Genomic DNA, 26,134 nt, shown 5'->3' with positions numbered 1-26,134 from the left:
GCCGGCGCTTGGCTGGGTGGAGTCACGTGCACATCACTTTATGAACGTTCAGGCTGTTCACACAGCATCTCCGAGGCAATACTCCTACAAAAAGGAACAACAGTATCGTTGACTTTGGAGCTGAGACCGGTGGAGGTATATTTCCCTTGGGAAGATTGTTTATCTCTACGTAGACATATGGAGATGTACGATGAAGGCAGGAAGAGACATCACAGCCAAAGAGCTCCGTGGCATCATTGTTTTTCACCAGAAGACAAGGACTACGGTCACGATTATAAAGTATTGTGAAAATGTGAGAAATTGAAACCAGCCGGATCCCATTGCTATAGCAGAAATAAAAGCAAGTAGAAAAAAAAGGCAATGTGTCTCCCCCCAAAGTTCCCCCTTCGTTCACATGAAATCATAAAACATGCAATTTCTTTTCTTCTTTTAATCTTTTAATCCCCTTCTTCTATCACCTCTTTGAACTGTTGTCACGTCAGGCAGGGGCCAAGACCAGCGCCGCACCAGCGTTGACATGGACGTGTCTGTTCGTCGCCAACGGCTGATTCCATTTCTTCCTCTAAAAAACCAGGCGAGAGAGAGAAGGCGACAGGACCGGAGGGTAAGACGACTGCGAGACGACTGCGAGACGACGGCGAGAGAACCAGCTTGAAATTCCGGCGCTGCGCCCACTATTCGTCTGTTTCTTCAGTTTGTCCCTTTTTTCAACTGTGGTAACGATGGTTATTAAAACACATCCATTCCGAAGGGGCTTGGGACCATCCGCAAGTGTCTCCGCGCACGTTGAACGGTCCGCAGTTCCAATGTCATAACCTGCCTCTTCCATGGCTCCTTCTTCTATCCCCACTCTACCAACTCGTCATCGATCGCGCCAGGGCATCGCCAACTTACAACTTGTTGTTCGGCGGCTGGGCAGCCGACGTCGTAGGCCACTGGTAACCCGCGTTGTCGGCAAACCGGTAGCCATAGGACGCGGTAAAGTCATCGAGAACGGCGGGACCACGAGAACCTGAGCGGTGTTAGTAGATGGTGTGACCAAGGGGCGCGGGTATATAGGTTCAGGCAAGCCTGCTTGTATACATACCGTAGGCGTACTCCATAGGCACGATTTCCTTGTTGTCGTCGAGGTAGTGCAGCAGCGGCGTGAAGATTCTCCAGCTGGCGTCCAGCTCGTCGTCACGGACAAAGTTGGACTGGTCGCCACGGAGACAGTCCAGGATGAGCGACTCGTAGGCCTCAGGAATCTTAAGGTCCGAGAACCGGCGGCGGTAGGTCAGGTCCAGCTCGGTGGCGACGGTCTGCATGCTGAGACCGGGCAGCTTGGAGTTCATCTTGATGTAGACGCTCTCGTTGGGCTGGATGCGCATCACCAGCTCGTTACGCGGGATGTCTTTGAAGATGCCCGAGGTGACGTCCCTGAACTGTATCCGGATTTCCGTCTTCTGCTCGTTGAGGGCCTTGCCGGCCTTCATGATGAAGGGCACGCCATCCCACCGCTCGTTCTTAATGAAGGCGACGAGTGCACAGAAGGTGGGGCACCGCGAGTCCTTGGGCACGGTGTCGTCCTCCTTGTACGAGGGCTTGGAGCCGTCCAGCGAGCGGCCGTACTGGCCGATGATAACGTTCTTAGGTTCGATCGCCGGCATGGCGCGCAGCACGCGGACCTTCTCGTCGCGGATGTCCTCGGCCGAGAAGGAGATGGGACGCTCCATGGCCAGCAGGGTCAGGACCTGCAGCAGATGGTTCTGCATGACGTCACGGACGATGCCGAACTCGTCAAAGTAGCCACCGCGGCCCTCGGTGCCGAAGGGCTCCTTGAAGGTGATCTGGACGTTGTCGATGTGGTGGCGGTTCCAGGTGGCGCCGAGGAACGAGTTGGCAAAGCGCATAACGAGGATGTTCTTGACCATCTCCTTGCCGAGGTAGTGGTCAATGCGAAACAGCTCCTTCTCGTTCCAGTCGGGCTCGAGGGACTTTTGCAGCTCGCGGGAGCTGGCCAGATCCTTGCCGAACGGCTTCTCGACCTGTTGGAAGGAGTCGGTTAGTCGGTTGGCAACGCACTTTGGTTTTCCAGGACGGACACGGCAAAGACGGGAAGACGCACAATGACGCGGACAATGCCCTTTGTCGGGTAGCAGCAGCGCTTCAGGTGCTGCGAGACCATTGTGAAAACGCTGGGGGGGAGGGCCATGTAGAACAGGCGGTGGGCCTCCTTGAAGTCCTTCTCGAGGTCCTCGATGTGCGAGTTGAGGCGTTGGAAGGACTCATCCTGGTCGTACTGGCCAGAGATGTAGGAGCACCGGCTGCAGAAGTCGTCGAGCTGCTGCTCGGTCTCCTTGGTGGGGGTCTTGATGTACGAACGGATTCTCCGAATATACTCCTCGTGATCCATCTTTGTTCTAGCATAGCCGACGATCTTGATGTTCTTGGGAAGGAATTGGTTGCGGTACTACATTTCCAGACGATCGGTGTTAGCTACTAGCTGCGTCCGGGAGAAGAAGGACGAGAAGGAGGAGGAGGAGGCGAAGGAGGTGGCGGCGGAAATGAGCACGGCGCCTTGCAAATTCAATTGCATGGTATGAGCGCCTACGCTCAAGGAGGGTGCAAAGCCGCATTTCGTGACAACGTTCTGCTTTTGTGGATGCGCTTGTGTGGTTGGAGTGGTGGAGCGTTAGAGCTGTTTTCGTCACTTACAAGACCGAAGAGGGCGGGATACTGTCATACTGTTAGCCGTCATGGAATAAAATGACACCGCAACCCAAGAACTGTTTACGTGGAAAGAAATCAGGACTGTTGCAGGAATTAAGCGGGGAAACATACCGTCTTCTTCTTCGCCAGATCACCAGAAGCACCAAGCACCACGATGGTGGTGTCGGCCTTCAGCTCCATCATGCTGGGACACGGTTAGCTCGATGGAACGCGCTGTAACTCCCTCTCTTTCTGTCTCTCTTATAGCCAGGTCGGAATGTCTCGTTGCAATTCCCCTTGTCGCATCGTCGTTCCAGTCTTGTGAAGCTGCTTTTCCCTCGACTTTTATATGCCGGAAGCTTGGGAGAGCTCCTCCAGGCGGCCCAACGAGCGAATCGCCCACCGGGTATTCTGGAATGGGGGGTGGCAAACAAGGAGGGTAGTGAAAAAAAGGACGGAAACAAGCAGCAACGCGGGAAGCAAAAAGAGGTGAGGCGGGGTAGACAGCAGAGTAACAGCAAAGTGAAAACGAGAGGCAGAAAGAGGCAGAGCGAGACAAAGCGAGAGAGTTTGAGCCATTGAAAACAGCAAAGGAAGCGGATATGGCGCCTCGTATGAAACAAAATCGAAGGACAGAAAAGTACATACCCTTTGTCGCTGGTGGCGGCGTCCATTGCGGCAGTTTGTCGATTTCTGAGATTGAGGGCGACGGAAAGCGATGAGCAGATGAGACAGTGGAAATCCAACGAATTCGAGCCAAAAAAGACTGAAAATGGGAAGAAAAGTCGACGACAGTGACGACGAAGATGAGAAAGGAGAAGGGAGAACAAAGGCGGCGGCGACGGCCTGGGGTGGACAGCTTCGATGCGCGCAAAAAATAAAAGAATTATAGGCTGAGAGCTAATCGTCAAGCCGCAGGAGGATAAACCGCTGAGATGTCCGATGGGTGGAGGGGGGGATTGAACAGCAGAGTTGGAGAAGCTGCTGGATGATGCACTTTGGGGAATTGGCGAGAATGAAGCTCAATCGAGAAGAACAAACAAATCAAGGTAAGTAAGGCAAGAAAAAAAAAAAAGAGGGAAACAAGGAAGGAGGGAAGGACAGAGAAGACAGAGAAGACAGACAAAGAGGGAAGGAGGGAGGGACAACAAACGGGTAATGCCAAACGTTTTGGGGAGGTCTAAAACGGTGATGATGCTGGGCAGGAGCGGCGACGGCGGAGAGGCGGCAGCGCGGGGCGGCTTGCACTGGGGACCAGGGAGGGGCGTGGTCTAGCATATTTGTTGACTGCACCTGTGGCGATGGGTAAAAAGAGCGCTGCAAGTGGGGGGAATGACGACGAGCTCGGAGCATTGGCGGGGGAAGCTATTGCCCTGTAGGCAATGTAGGCAAGATTCTGCCGCGCTACGACAGAGGTGCTTGCCGCTTTAGGGGTGTCCGTTTCGCTGGGGCAGGCTGGTGGTCCCTGTTACGCAACAGACAGGAGCTTACTGAGGCAATGTCGCTCTTTCCTACGCAGAAATACAGATGCACGCGCCGCATAAATCTAGCCCGCCAGGTTCTCCGCGCTGATGCGGAATTAGGAAGGCACGCTCTCTGTCAGTCTATTGTCGTTTTGGAGGACAGAAACCTGGACGAGACAATGCCATCCGCGCCTTCCGTAACTCGTAAGATATACGGCGGCGGCGGTGGTTATGGTGTGTAAGGTGCTTGCAGAGCCATGCATGTAAATACTGCACGGGTCTTCCGTAAGTGTCAAGCAGGGCCCCTGCTACTGGACGTACTGTATGCACCTGCCGTATTGCCTCTGTTCACAAATCATACAAGGCATCGGCCGTTGCTTTGTCACAGAGAAGGAGCAACCCAATGCGGCGATACGGGAGAGCTGGAACTGGAACTAAGACACATCACTCACCATCCCCTCCTGAGCACCGACCCGCCTCGCTCTCCGTCGTCACAGTTCAGGCTTTCTTCTTCTTCAGTGGAGGATGAGTGACGCTCTCGAGTGATGCCGACAAAGACCCGATTTCGCAGGGCGCTCGTTACGGGAGCCCCTCCAAGGCCAATTGGTAAGCGCGGTGGGCGGCAAGGACAGCGAGTGATTGTCCCGTTTTCCTCGGAGTCCGTTTTACTAGTATTTTGATTTGTCGACAGCGGAGGTCGCGACGGGGGAAACGGAATGCAAATGACAAAATAGCCATGCGGAGTGCCTTTTCACTGGGCCACGCGTGTCAACGGCGGGCATCGGCTCCAAACAAAACACGAATAACGGTTCGTGGCTGTCGGCGGGATATACTGTGTAGGAATACATGAGAAAAGTACGCTCGAGGCGACAGAGCAAAAGCGGCGAAATGCTGGGAAAGGGAAATGCAAGTTAATCTTACGTAGTTACGTCGGTCTCTGCACTGGACACAGCAATGGCCGGAAATGCCAGATATCCGGTGCCTGGGATGAGGGGGGAAGGGAAGGCTGGCCCGTTCTTGCCTATTCTACCATTTAGCTCCAAACGTTGCTTTTCCGGGAGAGAATTGGTGGGAAATTACAAAGAGCTGGGTAGGAAAGCTCCTCCTCTTGGCCCCCTTTGGTCTTCTTGGACGTCGGCATATTCTGCTCCTAAGACCGAGGCCACATCGAGGAAGAGCTTGTCGCGGCTACACAACGAATCCACAGGAGTCAGAGTGGGTCGTGTGGTGTCTTGCGGACGAGGACAGGATGCGGAACATAGTAAATCGTAGGCTTGCGAGGCCGCTACCTACGTGTGTCCGCCCTGCTGCGCGCTCTGTGCGAGTTGGACACGTTCCTGATGCAGAGGACGTTGCATCCATGTCACAAGGTTCGTCCGCCTCCCAGCATCGGCCAGCATCTGTACCGCGTGCCTGTCCACGAGGGTTGTCTGTTCCGTCCGTTTGCTGCTTCTGGTGGTCCGCGCACCAACGGGCCCCGTTTCCAATATGCAACTCCTGGGAAGCGGGCGGGCATGCGAAATACCAGTGTGGCCAATACTACGGAGCACAGGACATATCACCAATTCCATTCGTCTCGTATGCTGCGGGAAAGCGGCAGGCGGTGCTTCCACGAAAGGACTAGACAACCAAAAACGCTTACCGTCCTGTCTTACCGCTTTTTTTTCCCTATTCTTGCTCACATTGTCGAATACCGCTTTCGCTGCCTACCCCCAATGTCCGTCCATATTGTACCGTGGTAGTGGGGATTCTATTGTTAAGCAAAAGAGCGGTAGCGAGAGGGGACCTGGAATACGGTCGTCCGGTTGAATAGGAATAAATCCGGTCGGATTGGGCTACAAGTTCCGATGAAGACGGCGCCAAACAGAGCCGACAGGCGCTGCCAATCGCAGTGAGAATTTGAACGTGGGTGGCAGCGCACAGCGTACAACTAGTTTGCGCATAGCTTAGCACATTCTACTAAGCTCATATCCACTGGAAGTTATCTGCGCATCGTTCTCATCCATCTACATGACAAAGATGTCCCCTACCGCGACCGGCTATGCTGTGGAACAAAGGAACGATGCAGCATGCAACGTGCATGTTGTACAATGCGCCATGGGTTCCATGCCTAGCCCTGAAAGCGCAGTGGACAACAGCACAAAAGAAGCATAACGGCGACATCTCCGCCGGGTCCGAAGCTGGATCTAACGCAACCTGCGGCGTAAGCTCGGACTTTTCCAGCGGGTCGACGTTCGATGCTCTCTGTTTTGATCACATAACCGCCGCCTCGTAGCGAGCAACAGTCACAACATTTGGGTTTCCCAAACTACAGCTATCGCTTCTGCTCATATCGGACTACTGCGTTTCCAGACCTTAATTTACAATGTCATCCACCTAAGAAGCAATTACACGCAGTCTAACTGCGTCATCCGCGAACGTCCAGGGCGTGTACGTTTGCTGTTAGCAGCTCAGGGCTGAATGACGTCTGCACCAGCAAATCCTGCCTTTCGGTGCAAAACACAGAGGATGTTGAACATTGGGAGCGTGATCTGGCACGTGCCCCTAGATTTCAGCCACATATCATGGCGCCACACATCCATTGTTCCGTAATTTGCACGCTACCGTCATTACTAATACTGTCACGTGCATGTGCGCGCATTGGCCAGCCCTCTTAGGGTTTGGGATTTTTCCGGGCTAAGTCGCTTTTGGACGGGGAGACGAATTTTTTTTTTCCATCGCTCTTGCCCGCCCAATGCCTTCTGTGGTGTGTTGCCCTTGGTCCCACTCACCTGCCTTTGGTGTCCAAACGCAAAATATTCACAGAGTAGTGGCCCGCAATCCGAAAGCCTCACAAAGATATTCCTCCTTTCCTCTCTTCCCTTCTCCCCCAGCCAACTTTGAAATCGACAACACCCAACGCGGACGCGACGAAGTAAGAAGCCCTCTCTGTCTTTCGCACAAGACGAATATTAGACTGTTGCTTTTGCTCAATCTATTCCTCTCTCTTGTTTCTCGCCCAACAACAAACCTGCGAACAAATTCCATTAACAAAACTGTTTTGTTTTTTTTGCCAGAACGAGACTTTTTTGGTCTTTCGACAACCCCCAACATCACACAAAATGCCTTCCGAGAGCGGTCACAGACGTGAGTGTTTTCTACCCTCTGGGACACGAGGAGAATCGAGTTGCCGAGACGACACTTTCTGCGCGGGCCACCGGCCATCCTCTTTTGCGAATCGTCATATCTGGCGCACAATCTTGTCCGGCCACGTCGCCGGGATGCGAATGAAAACGCGAGCGTCTGCTTGCATTGGACGTCGTTTTTTTGCTCGCTGTGTTGAATATGGAGATGGACTGTCGCAAGAACCGATTCGCAGAGAGGCGTGAAGAGTTCGACTTGGAATATGCGGATGAACATTGACTAACATGGCATTTTCTTTCACAGTATATGTGAAGTAAGTTTACACAACTGTCACTCGGCAACGAAGGAGAAAGCCGAAGAAGACGAGGACAAGCGTGGGAAATGGAGAGGGGTGGGCAGACGCATCTATTGTCGACAGGACATCAGCATCGCATCCGTATCCAAACCGAACACCAAAGATCAGAACAGCATTCAGGCACGCGAGACGGTACTTGTTATAGGACTCGCAGCAACCGACCGACTACGACGAGACCCAGTGACATTCTCATTTTAAAAGAGAGCGAAGGCCGCGAGTCACACGTCTCTCAACAGACATTGGCCACGCACTGGTTTACATCCAACCGTTGTACATTACAGCATTGAGCAACACACACGACAATGTCCGTGCACGACGATTCTTGGACGACTGCGCTCAATGATTGCAAAACTGCAAAAACGGACCGCCGACGGATTTCGGACTCGATGCTGATGCGACGGAGGCGGATGCGAGGGTTTTTGGGGGGTTCTTGGGATGACGCCTAATACGACTGATGATAGAGCACAAAACAGCATCGTATACTAACAAAATTCTCACAGGGGTCGCCACCTGAGCTACCAGCGTGGCCGTCACGTCGTCCACCCCAAGACCAGCCTGGTGAAGATTGAGGGTGTTGATGACACCGCTGCTGCCAAGTACGTTTTTCATCCCTGCGCAACGTCTCCCAACAACCCACTCGAGACAAGCAAACCGTCCCGGCACTAACATACGATTCTGTAGCTTCTACCTGGGCAAGAAGGTCGCGTACGTCTACAAGGCTCAGACCGAGAAGCGGGGAACCAAGATCCGGGTCATCTGGGGCAAGGTCACCCGGCCACACGGCAACTCGGGTGTCGTCCGCGCCAAGTTCGCCACCCCCCTCCCCGCCAGATCTTTCGGTGCTTCCGTCCGCATCATGCTCTACCCCTCTTCGATATAATTACTGGGAGCGTGCGCTATGATGTAAGGGATAGAGTTGCGTTGCGTTTGGGTTGACAAAGCAACCACGGTGACTGGGGAAAGGGGGGACGGGATGCAATATGCCAGGGCATAGCATTGGGCATTGTGTGGAGGTTCGTGTGTGGAGCGGGCCCGGGAACAAAACAAAAAAGAGGTGTTGAGGGTTCGTTGTGTGCACGAGGGGATGGTGACGATATGATTTCGAGAACCACATTGGCGGGCTTTGTGAGGCAACGCCTTTTGATTGGTGTTTTGGCCTCCTCGCCCTCCCTCTCTCCCTCATGAGAGGCACCACTCTCGCTCCCGATCAGGACCCTCTTGGCTCTCTTCTCTCCCGGGACAGAGAGCAACGAAAAAAAGTGGCCGGAGGATGGGACGGAGTTTTTTTTACTATGTTTCATGTTTCATTCTTCCTGGTTTGTCGAATGCGATGATTGCACATGGATTGGGAAACACAACAACACACACAACACAATATACACAAACCAAAAAAAGAAAAAATTACAATTTCCACAAGACCGAGAAAATCTTGTTGCGTATGACGATTGCGATGCAGTCCCGGCAGGATGTAATTTGTTTCTCGTACGACGGCAACGCACACTCTCGATAGTGATAGGATCTCTTGTTGAGGATGATGATTAAAAAAATAAAACTTACACGACATGTTCAAGTTATTTGGACAAATCATAACATGCCTACCTATATGCAAAGTAGTCTACCAAAGCGAATGCGACAATAATATGCAGACCATTGTAATCCGATGACCGAGACCGCAACCGTTTATATAGACGCTGAACCGTGTGACAACACTGACAACCCATCCTAAGTACAACACAACCGTAATGACCCTGTATCATGAAAATAACAATAACAACAAAATATACAAATTTTCGGATATAAACCACAACATGGCCAGCTGTGCTCGTCCTGCCCCTACTTGCGAGAACGGCGTGGCCGACTCGTGGGCGCATCACCCCTGCCGTTGCTGTCGCCGTCGTCGCTCTTGGGGGGCGTGGTCGTCGTCACCGCCTCGTTTGTGTCGCCTCTCTCGTCCTTGTCGTCCTGCTTCGCCAGCAGCATCCTCCGCACTTCTTCCTCGACGGCCTTGGCGACACGATCGCCGTCGCCCCATTCGGCGGCCTCCAGCTCCTCGGCACGGCTTGCGCTGCCCGCCGTCACACGCTGTGCGAGCTCCAGCTTCGTCTGGCACGCCTTGTACACAAGCTCCTCAATGGTGCCCTGTGTCACCAGCTTGATGACCTCGACGTCCCGCGTCTGGCCCAGGCGGTGGGCCCGGTTCTCGGCCTGCACGTCGTCCTGCGGGTTGTCGCTCTGGTCAAAGATGACGACCTTGTTGGCGGCCGTGAGGTTGATGCCCGTGCCGCCGGAGCCGGTCGTCAGCAAAAAGACGGGGATGTCGGCGTTCTCGTTGAACTCGTCAATAATGTCCTGGCGCTCATCGACGCGCGTGGCGCCCTCGAGGGACACGTAGGCAATGTTTTCGTGCTCGAGACACTCGCGCAAGATGTTGAGCACGCGCGCAAAGCGCGTAAACACCAGAGCACGGTCGCCGTTCGCTTGGAACTGCCGTACCAGTGACAGCAGCTCGCGCACCTTGCCGCTCTTCAAGAAGAGCCCGTCGGGCGTGTCGTACTCGCGGATGCAGTGGTAGTCGCGGCACCATGTGTGCAGCTCAAAGTCGGAGCAGTCGCGCAGCTCGTTGACCAGATGGCCCAGGTTGGGCTGCCGCAGCTCAGCCTGCGGCACCTCCATCATGAGAATCTCGGCCATCTTTTGGACCTTCTTGTCGTCGTAGTAGCGTCGGAACAGCTGCGCGTGGATAGCCGACTTCCGCAGCTGGACCCATACGTTGTTCTGGTCGTTGGACAGGCCTGTGACAGCCGACCGTGCGACAGCCGCACGTGCCGTGCTATCGGAGGCGGCAGCAGCGCCCTTGAGGCCCGCCGCCCGGCGCTCGCGTCCCTCGCGGAACTGGCGTTCGTACGCTTCGTAAATGGGCCGTTGCGTGTCGTCGAGCTCACAGCACACGACGCGTGACGTCTTGGTCGGCATGCTTGAGAGCACCTGCTCCTTGCGACGCTGGAGGATAAAGGGCTCCAGGATCTGGCGGGCACGCCGAACGCGGTCGCTGAACAGAAGAGCGCCGTTGCTCACGTCCTGCAGCGTGAACCGCTGGCTGAAGAGCGCGCCAAGCTTTTCCAGGTGCCGCTCGAACAGCGTCGGCTGGATAAAGTTGAGGAGGTTGATCATTTCCATCAGGTTGTTTTGGACGGGCGTGCCCGTGAGGATCAGCCGCCAGCTGGCGTCGATGCGGCGCAGCGACTTGTACACGTTGGTGCCCGAGTTCTTCATCTTGTGGCCCTCGTCAAAGATGGCCACATTGGGTGAGATCTTGCGCATGGCGTCGACGTCCTGCTTGGCCATAACCTGCGAATACGAGGCCAGCACCACATGGTGCTTGTCGCGGCGCGCCTGAATCCGGTGGAAGATGGCGTCGCGCTCGGTTGTGGATCCGTTGTACGAGGTGACGCGGATCTTGGGCGCAAACTTTTTAAACTCCGTCTTCCAGTTTGCCAGTGTCGACGGCGGGACAATCACCAAGTTGGGCCACGGCCGCGACGACTCGTCCTCCACGTCGCCGCCGTACGACTCGACCAGGTGGCTCAGAAACGAAATCACCTGGCAAGTCTTGCCCAGGCCCATGTCGTCGGCCAGGATGCAGCCAAAGTTGCGCTTGTACAGCTCCCACAGCCAGTTCATGCCGTACAGCTGGTACCCTTTCATCGTGCAGTGGCCACGCATGAGCTCTGGCTCCCGTGGGATGGGTAGCGGCACATAACTGCTCTTCTTATCCGCAGAGACAGGGAGAATGCCGTTGGAGCTTTCCGGTTCACTCGCCGGAGTCAACAGGCCATCGGCACCACTACCGTCAGCCGCCGACTGGAGCTTGTTGCTGCCACGAAAGTCGACGTTCCAGCGGTGAAGCGTTGATCGGATTTGCAAGCCCTTCTGCTCGCACTGCGCTACAACAACGTCAATGGCCCGCAGGGCAATCACGTATTCTTCGACCGCATCAAAAATGTCCTCGCCAATGTTGGCGGCCTTCTTCTTGTTGCGACCGCCAGCCGCCGGTTCGGCCTGGATGCGCGTCACAGAGGCGCGCGAGCGGAAGGGCCGGTGAGAGAGAATGGTCTCGGCTTTGCCGCGGGCCTTGGCACCCAGCATCGCAACGAGGTCGTCAACGGTACAGGTGTTGAAGTACTCGAGGACCCGCTTCTCGACGTCGCCGCTGTCGTCGTTGTCGTCGTCTTCGTCGTCCACATCGATCACGTCGCCGTCGTCGTCATCGTTCATTTCCATGGGCTCGTCATCGCTGATCTCAATGGCCGGCGGACTGGCGGCGGCGTCGTCGTCGTCGTCACTAACCGACCGGTCTAGATCCACCAGATCCGTCTCTTCTTGCTTGTCCACGGCCGGCGAGCCCGCCTGCGACGAGGTCGGGCCTCGGTACTTGCGTCCCTGGACAAGCCGGCGGCGTTTCGGTCGCGGATCGGGGCTGAGACCACTCCGCTTCAACGAGTGCTGGGACGAGGGGGTCGCAGGTGTGGAAGCGCGTGACGTGTTGGTGGTGGTGGTCGTGTTTGTGCCGGCCACTTTAGAACCCAAACTGTTGCCCTGATAGGAAAAGCTGCGGATCATCTCGGGGACCTTGGACTTGGCAATGGGCGACGGCCGGGCGGGGGCGGCGAGACGCAGTTTCTTCTTTTCTTGCTCTTGGGCAAGGAGATCGTCAAATACGTCCATCACGGCTTCCTCGACGTTGAACTTATGATCGATCAAGGTGGCGCGACAAACCTCGACAGGAACGTCCATATAGCCCTTGCTGCGCAGTGTCTTGAGCATCTTGCCGACAAGTGTCTGGATTTTTCTGTCGTCAAGCATCCGACGGCCGAGCGGCTTCGACTCCACCGCTGCTGGTGGAGAGGAGTCGTCTTCTGCGCCCGCCTCGTCTTGCTCCTGTTCTGTCTCCAAAGCGGTGGCAGCGGCTGCCGGTCTTCGAACTTTGTCTGGGCTGCGGAACGAGGAAGGCCGGATGTCGCCCCGCCGCCGGCGGTCATTCTCGTTGTCGTCGTCCGAGCTGTCGTCAATGCTGATAATATTGTCCAATGCCCGGTCGTCGTCGAAATCGTCCGCAACTCTGGCAGCAGGAGATGCAGGCCTCGGCGCTGCCTGGGCGGCCGGAGACCGATACGTCGTGCCAACCGGCGCCATGAGAGAGGCCAGTCGGCCGCGTGCGGTGATCGTAGAGGACGGTGCCACCTGCGGTTTGGGCGACTGGAAGGGCGAAGACGCAGGGACTTCGATGATGGACCGGGCGGGTGACGAGGACGGGATGTTGATGGGAACATTCTCGAGAGCTTTGGTACCGCCGAGCGCCAAAGGCGGCTTCTTGAGAAGCTGTGTCGGCTGCGTCACGCGTTGCGTGATGGCCTGGGTGGGCTGCGTAAAGTAGGGCGAATTGGCAAAGCCGCCGACACCGGCGAGCTCGTCCTCGTCGTCCTCGTCGTCCTCGTCGTCTTCGTCGTCTTCTTCTTCCTCAGCCTTGTCCGAGTCTTCAATGTCGTCCTCCTCCTCTTCATCCACATTGTAGTCACCGTCCTCGTCGTCGTCGTCCACGTCGTCATCGTCACTGTCGTGGTCTCGCCGTGACCCGCGGGGCTGTGCTTTCGGTGTCTTTTGTGTCCTCGCTGGAACGGAGGATGTGGTATTTTTGTTGTTATTGCTAAGACTGCTGCTGTTGGACCGCGCGAGTGACGCCGCCTTGGCAATCGTGAAGGGGTTGCGGCGGTTGCTCACGGACGACGACGCAAACGAACCAGCAGGCCGTGACCTCGAGGGCAGTGGCGACGAGTCCATGTTTGGGACGACGACAGAGCGAAGGGAGGCTGCTGTTGTCGTCTAGCGGCGGTGTCGATACGATGACAAGACTGCTGAAAGAGGATGCTCGTGATTGGGCGTCGTGTTTGGACAGCAAATGCTGTCGAGAAGGGAAGAACTGCCCAGCGTCGATGTCCAGTTAGAGAAGGCGCCGTGAAAAGACGAATGCGGCAAGAACCGTCTTGGGACCTTTGCGTGAAGATTGAGGAAGGAGGCAACCGGTCTGGAAAACAAAAAGGAAAGGAAGGCGCCCAATATAACAAATGGAAAGGGAAATGCGTGAGAGATGGCAGTCGATGCCCTCCTTGTCTTGACCGACTCAAATCACAAACGATGTTTCCCGCCTATCTTGTTGCCAATGCCTGTCACCGTCCCTTGCATTGCCATTTTTTTTGCATTTTTGGGAACGCCCGCAACGCGTTTTTAGGCGCGGGGTCCCATCTTTTTCCTGACGGTGCAGTGATTTCCCCATTAGACATTTGGGGACAAAAGCTGCCAAGAGGACCAGACACGCTATCACGTTTACGCGCGCGTTATGTAAGCACACGTCTGGGGCTGCATCTAACCAGCGCACGAACATACGGCATACAAACCAACAAGGCGGACCGACGTCATCCACTCCTGCCATCGACAAACGACAACGGCGGATTGCAAACAATCATACTTTTAATAGGCCATATCCAGAATCGTTGTCTGTCGTTGCATAAAGTGATTGCATTGACCATACTCCGCCAGCGGCATCGCATCACCTTCCCTCGCCTCATTCCCACTCGAATCTCGACGAGCAACGGCCGTCGCCTGCCACCACAGCCATGGCTACCCGCCGTCTCGCCGAGGGCGAAAATACCATCCTGGAAAAGGATGACACCGTCGGGGCCAGCCCGCCAGCTGGCGAGAAATCCAACATTGCCCCGGCTGTTCCAAAGTATGGTGCCGCTTTGCCGGAGCCTTGGGCTGCTGCTCTTCCCTTTCTTGTGATATAATTGTGTCTCACCATTGTCTAGGCACGTCATCTTGAAGCTTCTGGGCTTCACGTTTACCATGATTGTGGCGCCAATCGGGTCGTATTTTGCGACGGTGAATGTGCTCTTCAAAGGTATGCTTTGCAGGACACCGGCCGGCGCCACCACAAGTCGCCGCTCGGTCGAACCTTGCTAACCTGGCACAGGAAACTCAACATATGCGGGCGCATTGGCAGCCATCGTCGCCAATGTAGTTCTCCTAGCGTATGTGGTGGTGGCGTTCTACGAGGACCAGTCGGACCAGCTGGCCGAGAAAGAGACGAAGAAGGAGAGGTAGAGATAAGGATTTCGATTTTTGGCTCTTTTTTTGTGGTTCTTTTTTTTCTTTTTTTTTTTTTCACAATATACCACGGGCATGGTGGAAAGACTATCATATGGCTTTCATCCTTTGCTTGTTCACAATTTTAGCTGTGAAACGTCGACTGGCGTGCCTCGTGAGATGGGAATGTGATTCAAGCTTTGATACAAGGGCGAGTAAATCACATTCAAATTTATGCGTCACCTTTTGTGCAGGATGAATATGGTATTCGCTGCCCTATCACCGTGGCGTACTTGAGGGCGGTGTTCATTTTATGTTATTGTATATTTACTTTCTTACTCGTCTTCTCTAAATATATGAACGTTTTCAACGTTAAAGGACTGACAACAATTTTCACTACTGTTCATGCGATTGTTTTTAGCGGAGGCATTGTGAAGAAAAGTAAAACCATATATAAAAACCTTCCGAAGCAAGCATTAAATATTCGAAAATACAACAAAAAACTTAAACTGAAAAAAAAAAAAAAAAAAAAAAAAAAAAAAAAAAAAAAAAAAAAAAAAAGAAATAAAAACGCCGGATCCTGGGTTTCAGTGTGTAGTGCGTGACCAAATAAGAGAACAAGTCCAAATATGACAAAATAGACGCACGGGCAAAATACATGGAAAAATTCAAAGGCCACTGCAGGCCCAAGCGACGAGACCAAGACTCGGCTCATCAGGTCGCGTCCTTTCTATCACCCCCCTCTGTCCCATTGCCTCTTCCCAAATTCGCAACAAAAGCGCACCTTTTTTGTTCCTTTTTTCTTTTTTCTTTTTTCACAACATCTGCAAGTGAGCTTTTGTATATTTGTCGTTTCCCTTCCTTTTTCTTTGTTCCCGACGCACGACGCACCGTCAGCTTCTCTGCATCTTCCCTTCATCGAATAAAAACATTAAAAGAGCCGTCACAGAAACAAGGTCAGTGCTGGTTTCCGTTTTGCTGTTCGTATGGCAGTAGTGGCGGTTGTCGTAGGTATTTGTGGTGACCCGAGTCGATATGGACGTCCGACTTCGTTTATAGGTGAATTGAGGTGTTGACAAAGGAAATGGTGACAAAACAAGGCGGATGAAAAAAAAAAAAAAAAAAAAAAAAAAAAAAAAAAAAAAAAAAAGTAAAAGAAAGCAACGAAGGAGAGAGTGAGTACGAGTGAGGGTACAAGTGTGCGAAAAAGAACTTGAAGCGCTTTCGCGTAAATGAGTGTGGATGGCCCCGGCGCCTTGGCGTCTCAGTAAGAACAAGTGGACAGTAAAGGGAAGAGAATAAGAACAAAAGAGGTCAACTGGTCGTCATCATTCATGGTTTGTGCAGCTGCCCAAAAAATAAAAGATAAGTGTATGGCCACTCTCTTTAGGTGAAGATTGTGTGTGTGAAGCTGGTCGGAAAAGCAACAGCACAAGACGAGAAGAGACCAATAAAAGAAGAAAAAATCGGCCGGGGGTATTTGTGTATGTTTTGTCGTCGCCTTGACGCTTCAATACTGGTTCCAAGCGGGCACGGTACGTTTCCACTAGTGTTGCCGGCTGAACCGCTTGGAGAACCAGCTCTTGCGCTTGTCGTTGGCAGGTGCGGGTGGGGTGAGCGTTTGTGCTGATGCCTGCGAAGACGACAGGTTGGTCGGCTTGCGGGTGATGACGTTCTTGGACGGCGGCACGGGGCCGCCGCCGTTCTGCATCTGGCCGAACTGACCCATCTGGCCCATCTGACCCATCTGGCCCATCTGACCCATTTGACCCATTTGACCCATCTGGCCCATCTGAGGATGCGTGGGTGCAGACGACAGCTGGATCGGCGGCGAGTTCTGCTTAGGACCACCGCCGTTCATGTTGTAGCCGTTGCCGTTGTAGCCGTAGGTGTTGGCGCCCGGGGGGTGGGTGCCGCTGCCGTAGGGGCCCATCATGTTCATGTTGGTTTTGGAGGGTGACTGGCGGCGCTCAATGGAGCTGTTGTCGCTGCTTGTAGGGTCGGTCAGGTAGCCGGCGGGCTCGCCTGACGTGCCGCTGCCGGAGGCGACGGTCTCGTAGGAGCGGTGGTTGTTGGGGATGGGGTAGATGCCGTTGGGGTTTTGGCCGAGGTGGCCATGGATCATCGGCTCCGATGCGATTCTAGAGTAACGTTGCCGGTTACCATTGCCATTCCCGTAGCCGTTGGGACCGCCAGGGTAGCCGCCGTTGTTGTATCCGCCTTGGTCCTGGTAGCTTTCGCGGCCGTTCAGTCCCTGCCGTAAGTCGTAAGCACTGTTAGATGTCGGCATGTACGACTGGGGGCGGCCGTAGTAGCTGTCCTGCGGGTAGCGGGCATTGTTTTGATTTTCTGCGGAGTTAGTGACCGGTTCTGCGTTCCGCGTTCTGCGTTCTTGAGTAGTAATGAAAGACGGAGACGACATACGATTGTAGTAGCTGTTTCTGCGTGAGTAGTTGGCGGTGGACTCGTTGTCATTCGGGTAGGAGGATTTCCGGTTGTAGCCGCCGTCAATGGCAGCCTCGAAGCTCCGGATGGTGTCGAGCGGCCGTTCCCACCGATAGCGGGTCGGGTTTGACTTGTCCGGTTCGGCTGGAGGCGTGTTAGTAGAGGTGTTTGCTGGGAGCTGTGCCGAGCGCATTGCTGATGGCTATGCCATGGCGCCGATGCAGGGCGACAGCGCAAAGGCAACCCGACTACCACGGAGACAAACCATGGCGACGGCTGGAATTGCGGATTGGGTCACTCACCAATGGGGTTTCCATTGTTGTCTCGGTGGACAATGCTGCGGAGCGGGGCCATGTTAGACTTGCTCGTTGCTGCGACGGTGGCTGCATTCCAAGAGTCGTTAGTTTAGCATGTCGTGAAGGAGCACTCAAGACAAATGTGCGAAATGGCGATAAAAATAAGAGAGACACAAAAACGGAAAGACAAAAACGGGAAAAGAGAGGGCCATGATGAGAATGTGACATGAACAATGCTGTTGTCGTTGTCGGGGAGGAGGATGACGGGCACAAAAAAGGGCAAAAAAAAGGAATGAGCCAAGAAAATGAGAAAATGAACGGCCAAAAGAGGGCAGAAGGAGGGATCGCAATTCACGATCGTGGTTTTCCCACGAGAGGGCTTGGACTTACCCGGCTCTGCTTCGATGATGGCCATGGACGGGTCGGCCTTGGAGTGTAGGCGCTTGGCCTCCTTCTCGGCGTGTGTCTCTGGCTCGAGCTTCTGGGATGTGACGCCACCGCTCTTTATCGACTGGGACTTATCGGAGCGGAAGCTGAAGCTGCGGGACTTGGGGCGGCTGCCGTGGGAGATGGAGGGGCGCGAGGTCTGCGACTCGCGCCTTGACGTCTGTGGCTGGAGGGGGTTGTGCTGTTGCGGCGGCGACTGCTGAAGGTATTGCATCTGCTGCTGCTGGGACTGCGACTGCGACTGCGACTGTGACTGCGATAGCTGGACAGGCGGCGGCGGCTGCATGGAGGCACCACCGACCGGCGCCGCGGGCAGCGGGTGGGCATTGTTGTTGTTGTATGTGGCCATCATGGTTGCGACTTGGTTGTGCGGCGAAGCAAGTGCTGTGTAGTGTCCGTGGCAAACAGAGGACGGAGGAGGTCGACCCCGGGCAGCGCTGGTCGTCGAGACGATCAACGGAACCGTATATGTATATGAGTGCGTATGTTTATGGGGTAGCGGGTATTGTCGGCGTCGGTGTCGGCGTCGGTGTCGGCGTCGGCGGCATCAATGTCCAGGATCGAAAATGCACGGTGTCGAGGAGAAGGTGCTCGCCGAGTTGGGAGTCGAACAGATACGGGTAAGGTGGTGCTCCGTGAGAGGGACGGAACGAGACGAGGGTGTACGTCGAGAGGGAATAGGAAGAGAGGTTGTCAACGAAGGAGAATGGAGTAGATTGAAAGACGGACGAGAAAAAACGAAAGTGGTTGGAAACAGGAAAATAGAAACGAGCGGAGGAGAGAGAGAGCAGAGAGGAAGAGAGACAAGAACGACAAGAAAGACAAAAAGACCGAGCGTACCACGTTATCAGTCGTCACTGGAGGGCAGTACGTGGTATGGGGGAGGCAAAGTCGTGGACTGGGGTGGTCCTGGTCGACGTGCAAGGTGAAAAAGAAAAAAAGACACCAGAACAACGGCCAAAAAGATGGGACAAGAAACAGAGAGGTGGAACGACAGCGTCCAAGCTCGCCAGTGGAGGAAGGGAAGGAGTGCGTAATAGTGGAGTTTTGAGGGGGGAGGTTGGCGTGGGCAGGCTTGTTTGCGTACGACCAGGGGTGGTGACAAGGGAAGGAACCAAGGAGGAGACGAGGCAGGAGCAGGAGGGGGAGCGGTGCAGCAGTGAGAGGGCAGGAGGCGGGAGGCAGGAGGCAGGAGGCAGGAGGCAATGGGCGCAAAAGTCAGCGAAGCAATACCGGCGGAAGGCAGAACCAGCACCTTGAACGCTCTCTTTCACAAGGAAGCGCCTCGCCGCCGTGTGTCTTCGTAATGATGCGTCTTTGGTCTTTTGTCCGAGTCTTGGTCTGGGTCCTGGGGGGCGTGGGCGTAGTGTGTGGTGTGAGTGGGTTTGTTTGGGTTAGGAGAGAATTATGGGTGATTGTCTGATTGTGCACGTTGTAGGTCGTAGATTGCGTGTGGCTTGCCGAGCTGGTGAAAGGGGCAGGCTGCAAAGTAACACGGACGGCGCCTGCCCGACGGTGCACCTGCCGAGTCTCGTTCCTTCCCTGTCAACCTTTCCTTCCGGGAAGAGGGAAGGTGGAGAGCTCCTGAATGCGAAGGAAGGTGCACGATGCATGGGCGGCCGATGGTTGATGAGATGCTGCAAATGGGATGGTCAGGCGTGGACAGAATGCGAGGAAGGAGCGGGCCAACAAACAACCACAAGCGGACGGGGCAAGAGCGAAGCAATACGGGGTACGAGCAATGGCAACATTGGGTGGCAGCCAAAAGAAAGAGACGACAGGAATGGCAGCCACAAAGGCGAGCGAACGGACAATGAGGCGTGGCTGGGGGCGTGTGCGACGAAAGGGGGGTGTGCAGACACGATTACGAGAGGCTGCAGAATGCTGCGAGAGGGAATGAGCGACAGTGCATACAGGTGCTGTTAGTGGGTCTCGGTGGACGTCCTGCAGCAAGTGCCCGCTGTAAGCTGTGGCAGGAGGCGCACTCAAAATAGAACTGGGACGAAAACAAGTAGCGGGAAAAAGCAAAAAAAAAAAAAAAAAACAGTCAACAAACCCAACGATACCACGGACAGATGCAACAGGCTGCTAGTGCCGATTGCCTCCTGTGCCTGTGCCTGCCGTAGTGCTGCGCCGACGGCTGGAAGCTGAAGCTGAATTGTTATTTGCAGCGAGCCAGCCTTCTCCAGAGCCTAGCGGCCTTGTCAAGAACCACTAACATCGACGAACCGCTAGCGGTTGCTGCTAGCTATAGCGACGGGAGCGCCACTTTGTCGATGACAGTGCTGAGAGCGCCAGCAGATCTGTGTGCGTAAAATATTGTCGTTGGAAAACGAGAAGTGACCAGAAAGCCACGCCTGCTGCGACTGTCGGCCAGTGGTTTGGAGTACTAGGACATACAGGTGACAGCAGGTACCACATTCGTTCCTGGTTGAGGTCCAAAGGTTACAGTGGAAAATGGACAGTGGCTTGGGCGTCGAGGTAGTATTTACTGGGAGAGAGCAGTTTTGGAGCTTGACAGGGGCTGACAGGGGCTGAAGAGGTGCTGCCCGCTGACGTCGACGACACAGAGGCCCTGCAAGCATGCCGTCGAGGCGCTGAAGTTGACCGCTGGACCAGACGACAGCCACTGTAACTTTTGTGTGCACGGAGTACCGCGCAAGTGTGCTGCATTTGGCCTAGCGGCAGCAGGTTTTGGTGGTCGATCGCCCCCCTTTTGGCATCTTTGGGCATTGGCCCTGGTTGCCCGGTTGGCAGTGAGCATCCAGAGTGGTTGGGGGGAAGAGTTGGAGCTGACGTCAAGGGAGTGCGCTAAGAGCGACTTTAGGGTGCTCTGTATCGTGCGTTCCCACTGAGCCACTCTATTTTACTGAGGTTGCGTAGCAACTGAATTGTGCGACAAGGCCAATAGCGATCGCATTGCAACAGCAATTTTTTTCTTCTTCTCGAGCCCATCCTGCAGCCCATCCTGCATCCCAATCGATATCGTCAATTGCAAATTTGCATTTACAATATCACCACGGCCCATATCGGACCTACTTTACCTCGTGCAGAACCGCTGGGCTGCCACGCGGTGGCTGTTTCAGGATTGCCGCCGTCGTTGTGTCGCACTTACAGAAAGGCTTCTTTTCCCGTGAAACGAACGCTTCTCCCGACCCCTGTCGTGGGTGGCCGTTTTCCCTTTTACTATCGCTCTGCAGCGAGCGTCCGCTTCGGCGGATCGAGATGGGCAAGGCAGCACGGACGAGCATATGATGAAAAATCCACGGATAAAACATGGAGAGCTCGGAGCCAAAAACACCGTTGCAAGAAAACAGGCGATGGGCCACGATCGCTAAACAATGCACGCCCATAGAGATGCCCTTCCAGGCAATCAAGACCAATATGCAGCATTGAATGTGGTGTCGAGGCCTGTCTGGATACGAGATCACCTTTGCCACAACATGCAGACACGCACATAAGGCTGTGTGGGTAAAGTACTGGCATAAAGGGTGGAGGGCAATACTGTGTACTTTGTCGCAGCGGGGAAGGTAGTTTACATGTTGTGTATGTCCCCTTTGCGTGTGTCTGTCTTATCTGCTTATTCGTCTCCCAACAAATACGAGCCACAAGAGGGATGGCTTCCTCTGCCAAGGGCCGATGGCAGAAAACGGCAACGCTTTGGCTTACTTTGAAATTTGGGGGGGTTAAAGCAGACAGAGGCTTTTTTTCATTGGATCGACGACTGTTTTGGCAGAAGGGCTCGTCCGGGAGGCTCGGATTCTTCCAGGGAGGGGAGCAGCGAGGAGACAACGAGGGAACAAGGGGAGGAACATATTGAGGCACCAAAGGGGAACGTGATCGGCGCCGTTGAGACAACCGCCGCGAGCATGATGGGCAGAGCGACCTGGAACGGACGAGGGACGACCGGCACGATAAGAAAAACGAAGCATAGTGAAGACGCAGTATAGTGATAATACTAATTGTAAAACAAGAACTCACGACGGGTGATGCAGATGCAACCCGATCGTTTCCAACCTGTCTTTTATCTGTCGCGAACTGCTCTGTGCCACCCTCTCCTTGCAAGCAGACCTGGCCCAAAGACACATGCTTCGGAAGGGCGGATGATGCCGCTGGATGGACCTGGGACGGGCACAAAATTACGGTCTCGAATACAAAGGAGACGAATGGATCCGGTCGACAACATCATCTCGGGAGCAAAAAGACAGGAAAACCGGTGAGTTGACTCGGGAGCCCGACGTTATAAAAGGCCGCAGAAGAGCACGAAAGCTGGTTGTCAAGACGTTGAGCTGTGCTAGATGGCAATTGTGTGTTTTTTTTTTTTGTTCTCTCACTATTCCCACCGTTCATCCGCCCCTGTTTCTATTCTCGTACACACTAACACGATCCAACATCATACAACACTGGGACCGGCACTAAAAAACCGGGCTTGCGTTGGCTCCTCGATTCTCAGTTTTCAATGTTGATTTTCGATTGGCTGTCTGCGCCATGGTCGGGTCCAGCTTTGGCAGCAGAAGCACGCTTTGTTTTCGTGCAAGCAATACGGGGCACACTATCAGAGCACCCTATCAGTTTATTCAGTAATTACATGTACGAGTAGCACAAAAGCAAGTGGCTGGATGTCGTACTCTGTCTGTAAAACCGTATCTACTCGCACAAAATGTATGCTGCACCAGATGTCACCATGAACCGGCGTAGCTACAATCAAAAGCAAGCCAATCTCAAGAGCCCACTGTTGTCGCAGCCGTGATACAATTGGCCATGTCAAATCTTGTGACGTCCAAGGCGAGAAGGGTTGAGAATGGGTCGGCGTTTACCAAAACCACGCAACGCCCTGTTCTACAGTGGCAAATCAGTTGCACGTCGTACTTCCAGACGCCAGTACTTGTACTTGGTAGAGGGCTAGCTGCAGATCGCGGAGGGAGCCAGCACCAACCCTGGAGGGCCATCGTACGAAGCGTGGAAAGCAGGCTCGCAGGTTGAGAACAAGAGAGCTGAAGCGGCGACGGACGGCCGGACACCACCAGACTATCTTGCCAAGAAACGAGCGAGAGATCCTTAGATCGACCCGAGCGACCTAGTGGCGGTAAAGGCTGAAAAGGCACAATGGATAGCATTCATTCATCAAGCCGCGATCGAGACGCTGTTGTCAGGACAGATGGGGCTCCAGGTGGGTTTGTGGCATTTGCCGACTATTTATGATAAGACAGGCCTACCTCTACGCAATCGTGCATGAGAGCGGCAAGAGATAAGAGGACTTGAGAATGATGGTACGGAAGTATGTGGTACACCGACAAAACATGTAAAAGGAAAAAGGAACGGCAAGGACTGGCAGCTGGCCTCATGGCGTTCTCAGTGGGCCTCTCGCGATGCTGGATCCCTGGTCTGGCCGCCACGGGCTCAGGGCCTCAAGTGCCATGTTGAGAGCATCCGAGGCATCCTTGACCGGGATCGGAAAGTGACCTTGCCCCGATGCTCGCCTTTCGCTTGTCTTCGTTTGCGATCGAGTGGGCCGTCAGCCCCACTGGAAGAGTAACGACAAAAGTGGCCGTCAGTCATCGCCACCAGCCAAAATGTGGGCACAGGGGTTCACCTTTGTTACAGTGCTTGCATATGTCGTAATTTGCAGGACGGGACGAGATATGCGGAGAACGAGATGTCGAAAAAGAGGTAGAGCGGGATGAAAACGAGAACAAAGAAACGAGAAGCAACTGAGAAGCAACGGAGCCGCAAACACCAAGCAGGCTACGGAGACACAGAGGTTTCCAAGTCTTCTCGAATGATCGGAAACGATCGCCAGTGTGTCTCCGCTTTCTTTTTCGTTTTGTCCTCTTGGTTCTTCAATTTTTGTCGCCAAAAGTGGTACAACTGCCGCGTACCTGCGCCGCACTTCACTTTCTTCCATTTTGCCTTTACCAAACTGGGCAACATGTTTACCCCTTGCGTCGGTTGGTATATTTCGTATATTGGCCGTGCTGCTTTGCTTTGGCGAGCCAGAACTGCAATATCGAAACGTCAACGGTACTTTTTGGCACGACCCCCGCACACAACGAAACAGAAAGAAGAGAAACCGAAACGACGCAGAGCCAGCCAGTCAGCCAACTTGGCACCCTAGTAGCATTGTCCAATGAACCAATATAGAAATAAATATTCAAGGACCTCGCCCCCTCCATGACAGCCCACATATCCGAGGAGGCTGCCTCTGGGCCGTTTTCTTCCTTTCCGAGATACTGCAACAAGGAGGTCGCACAGCAGAGAAGTGGCTTGTTTGCTCCGCTCGTGCTTGCAGGCGGGACCAGCCTTGTCGAGAACTGGTTGTGAGTCAGCCGTACATCGTAGACTGTCGATGAGAAAACCTGCTATGCCAGGATACAAACCTGTCGAACAAAGGCTCAAGGTTTGAAAGGCTGCTGGGCTGCACGCTACAGCTGCTTCTCTAAACTAACCCCTGTCGATGCCTCCTTCCATTTCCCTTCCTTCCTTCCTGATCGTCAAGTTTTACCTGTTTTTTACTGTTCTGAGAGTCTGGACACGAACAGACCGCCAACTGATTATTTGAAGCCTGGCTGCCTGGATATCCTGAAACCTGGAATCTGCACCGACTCCCTGGAACCTGAACCTACCTGAACTCCTGCACTGAGAGTGATGTCTCCCCAGCTCACTTGCCGGGTTTCTAATCGTCTGCCTCTCCGCTCCGGTGTTGATTCTGATTTGTCCATCGACAACCACCGCCAAGTGTTGCGCTTGTATGACGTACGGTGTATAAAGGCACATCAAACGTCCTGAGTGCAAGTACAATTAATTGCATACGGACTCGGGCACCCAGGCACTCTCGCACTCTCGCACTCTCAGCACTGCATACGTTGCATATCGCTCACGCTCCCTCTTCCCAACAGTCATCCCTCTCGCCCGCTGCCGTTGCGCTTTGCCAACTTTTTGTTCGGCATCGTTGGGATTCCGACTCCACTCCAACGCCACTACCAAAAGCTGCAGCTACAGTCAGCGAATGCAAACAAGGTCTAGAGTCTAGATCACAGCAAATCTCAAATGGAGTATGCCCCCGGGCGTACGGCCAATGTTGCCGGCCCCAATTATCGCCCAGCGACGGCTGCAACCTACGTGTATCTACTATGTAGCTGTCTTCTTTCTGACGTGGGACCGTGAGTTTCTCTCGGGGCTCCGGCAGTGGACGTAGGTCTGTTTCCGATACTGGTGGCGCCCGAGTAAATGGTTGCTGATTAGGATTGTGAAACCCAGAGACCCTGGAGACAAAGAAAACGAACGACGAGACGAAGAATCGGGAACGTCTGGCCACGGCTGACGACGCGCGATAACTTGCCGGGAACGACTGGCATTACTTTCTTTTTTTTTTTTTTTTTTTTTTTTTTTTTTTTGGGACTCGAGCGATCAGCTGCACTTCTCCGAGCGAACGTTTTTGCTCCAAAGGCCAAGCTGGGACAGGGACAGGCTCGCGACCCTCGTAGGTGGAGGCTATTTATACGTCGTATGTGATGTCGTGGTCCAGCGTCATACGCACATGGGAGTGTACTCGAAACGATGTTTCTACCATAAATAGACTACCAGACTACCTGATCCAAATGACTGTAAAACAGGCGGTTGTCGTCTGCATCGCCGGGGTGCTCCTTCCCCGGACGATGAAATGCAAATGCAACCTGCAAGGAAGGCGCGGGAGGACGTCTCATATGGTGTAGGGGAAAGAACGATTGGCCTTGACGTTGCCATCCTGCGACAGAACACCCTGCACCTGCCCTGGATATTCGGACATGGAAGAGGCCTGGAGACACTCGTCGCAAGACGCTTTGTTGCGTGCCAAACAGACGACACGTGGATTTGATCTTTGTGCGACAGGATCAGTACGTCGTAAACGGACGGAGATTGACATGACGCCCTGCACGAAACAGTGGCCCGGTATCAAAGGAACATGGCAGCAGCTTCGCAAAACAAACGATGTACACGAACATGCCATCAAGACGTGAAAAATGCCAAAGAGGATGAGCAATCTGCCATCTGTCGCCAACGAGATGCCGACGCCGAGAACCAAGACGTGAGGTGTCGTCGGAAATGGGGCGCGGCTGGACCAAAATGCCGATCGTGACAAGAGACCTGCACGCGGCCCTGTCCTGCCAGCGCAAAGGTACGGTGAATCGTGCATG

General features: G+C 54.2%; 5 protein-coding genes across 5 annotated transcripts; 2 read left to right on the top strand and 3 right to left on the bottom strand.

The window, feature by feature from the left end:
• Window positions 1–890: 890 nt before the first annotated feature.
• Window positions 891–3,365, bottom strand: SPBR_01368 (glucose-6-phosphate 1-dehydrogenase; the record flags this gene model as incomplete). The annotated part of the gene is made up of 6 exons (XM_040759679.1): window positions 891–1,012; window positions 1,088–2,027; window positions 2,108–2,428; window positions 2,698–2,718; window positions 2,824–2,896; window positions 3,340–3,365. The coding sequence occupies 6 exons, from the start codon at window positions 3,363–3,365 to the stop codon at window positions 891–893; spliced, it is 1,503 nt and encodes a 500-aa protein (XP_040619767.1).
• A 4,569-nt stretch (window positions 3,366–7,934) lies between these two features.
• On the top strand, window positions 7,935–8,512 carry SPBR_02067 (large subunit ribosomal protein L35Ae; the record flags this gene model as incomplete). Its single annotated transcript, XM_040760376.1, has 3 exons — window positions 7,935–8,047; window positions 8,133–8,228; window positions 8,314–8,512. 3 exons carry the CDS (start codon window positions 7,935–7,937, stop codon window positions 8,510–8,512), a joined length of 408 nt encoding a protein of 135 aa, XP_040619766.1.
• Window positions 8,513–9,465: 953 nt separating this feature from the next.
• Window positions 9,466–13,470, bottom strand: SPBR_01220 (snf2 family helicase; the record flags this gene model as incomplete). The annotated part of the gene is made up of 1 exon (XM_040759531.1): window positions 9,466–13,470. The coding sequence occupies one exon, from the start codon at window positions 13,468–13,470 to the stop codon at window positions 9,466–9,468; it is 4,005 nt and encodes a 1,334-aa protein (XP_040619765.1).
• An 833-nt stretch (window positions 13,471–14,303) lies between these two features.
• Window positions 14,304–14,790, top strand: SPBR_02094 (uncharacterized protein; the record flags this gene model as incomplete). Its single annotated transcript, XM_040760403.1, has 3 exons — window positions 14,304–14,416; window positions 14,496–14,587; window positions 14,660–14,790. 3 exons carry the CDS (start codon window positions 14,304–14,306, stop codon window positions 14,788–14,790), a joined length of 336 nt encoding a protein of 111 aa, XP_040619764.1.
• Window positions 14,791–16,318: 1,528 nt separating this feature from the next.
• On the bottom strand, window positions 16,319–18,312 carry SPBR_01470 (uncharacterized protein; the record flags this gene model as incomplete). Its single annotated transcript, XM_040759780.1, has 4 exons — window positions 16,319–17,121; window positions 17,197–17,361; window positions 17,520–17,600; window positions 17,904–18,312. 4 exons carry the CDS (start codon window positions 18,310–18,312, stop codon window positions 16,319–16,321), a joined length of 1,458 nt encoding a protein of 485 aa, XP_040619763.1.
• Between the last annotated feature and the right edge of the window lie 7,822 nt (window positions 18,313–26,134).

This window comes from Sporothrix brasiliensis (assembly GCF_000820605.1).
Source record: "Sporothrix brasiliensis 5110 chromosome Unknown Cont18, whole genome shotgun sequence".
NCBI classification, from domain to species: Eukaryota; Fungi; Ascomycota; class Sordariomycetes; order Ophiostomatales; family Ophiostomataceae; genus Sporothrix; species Sporothrix brasiliensis.
This window is presented reverse-complemented; position numbering and strand designations above follow the sequence as displayed.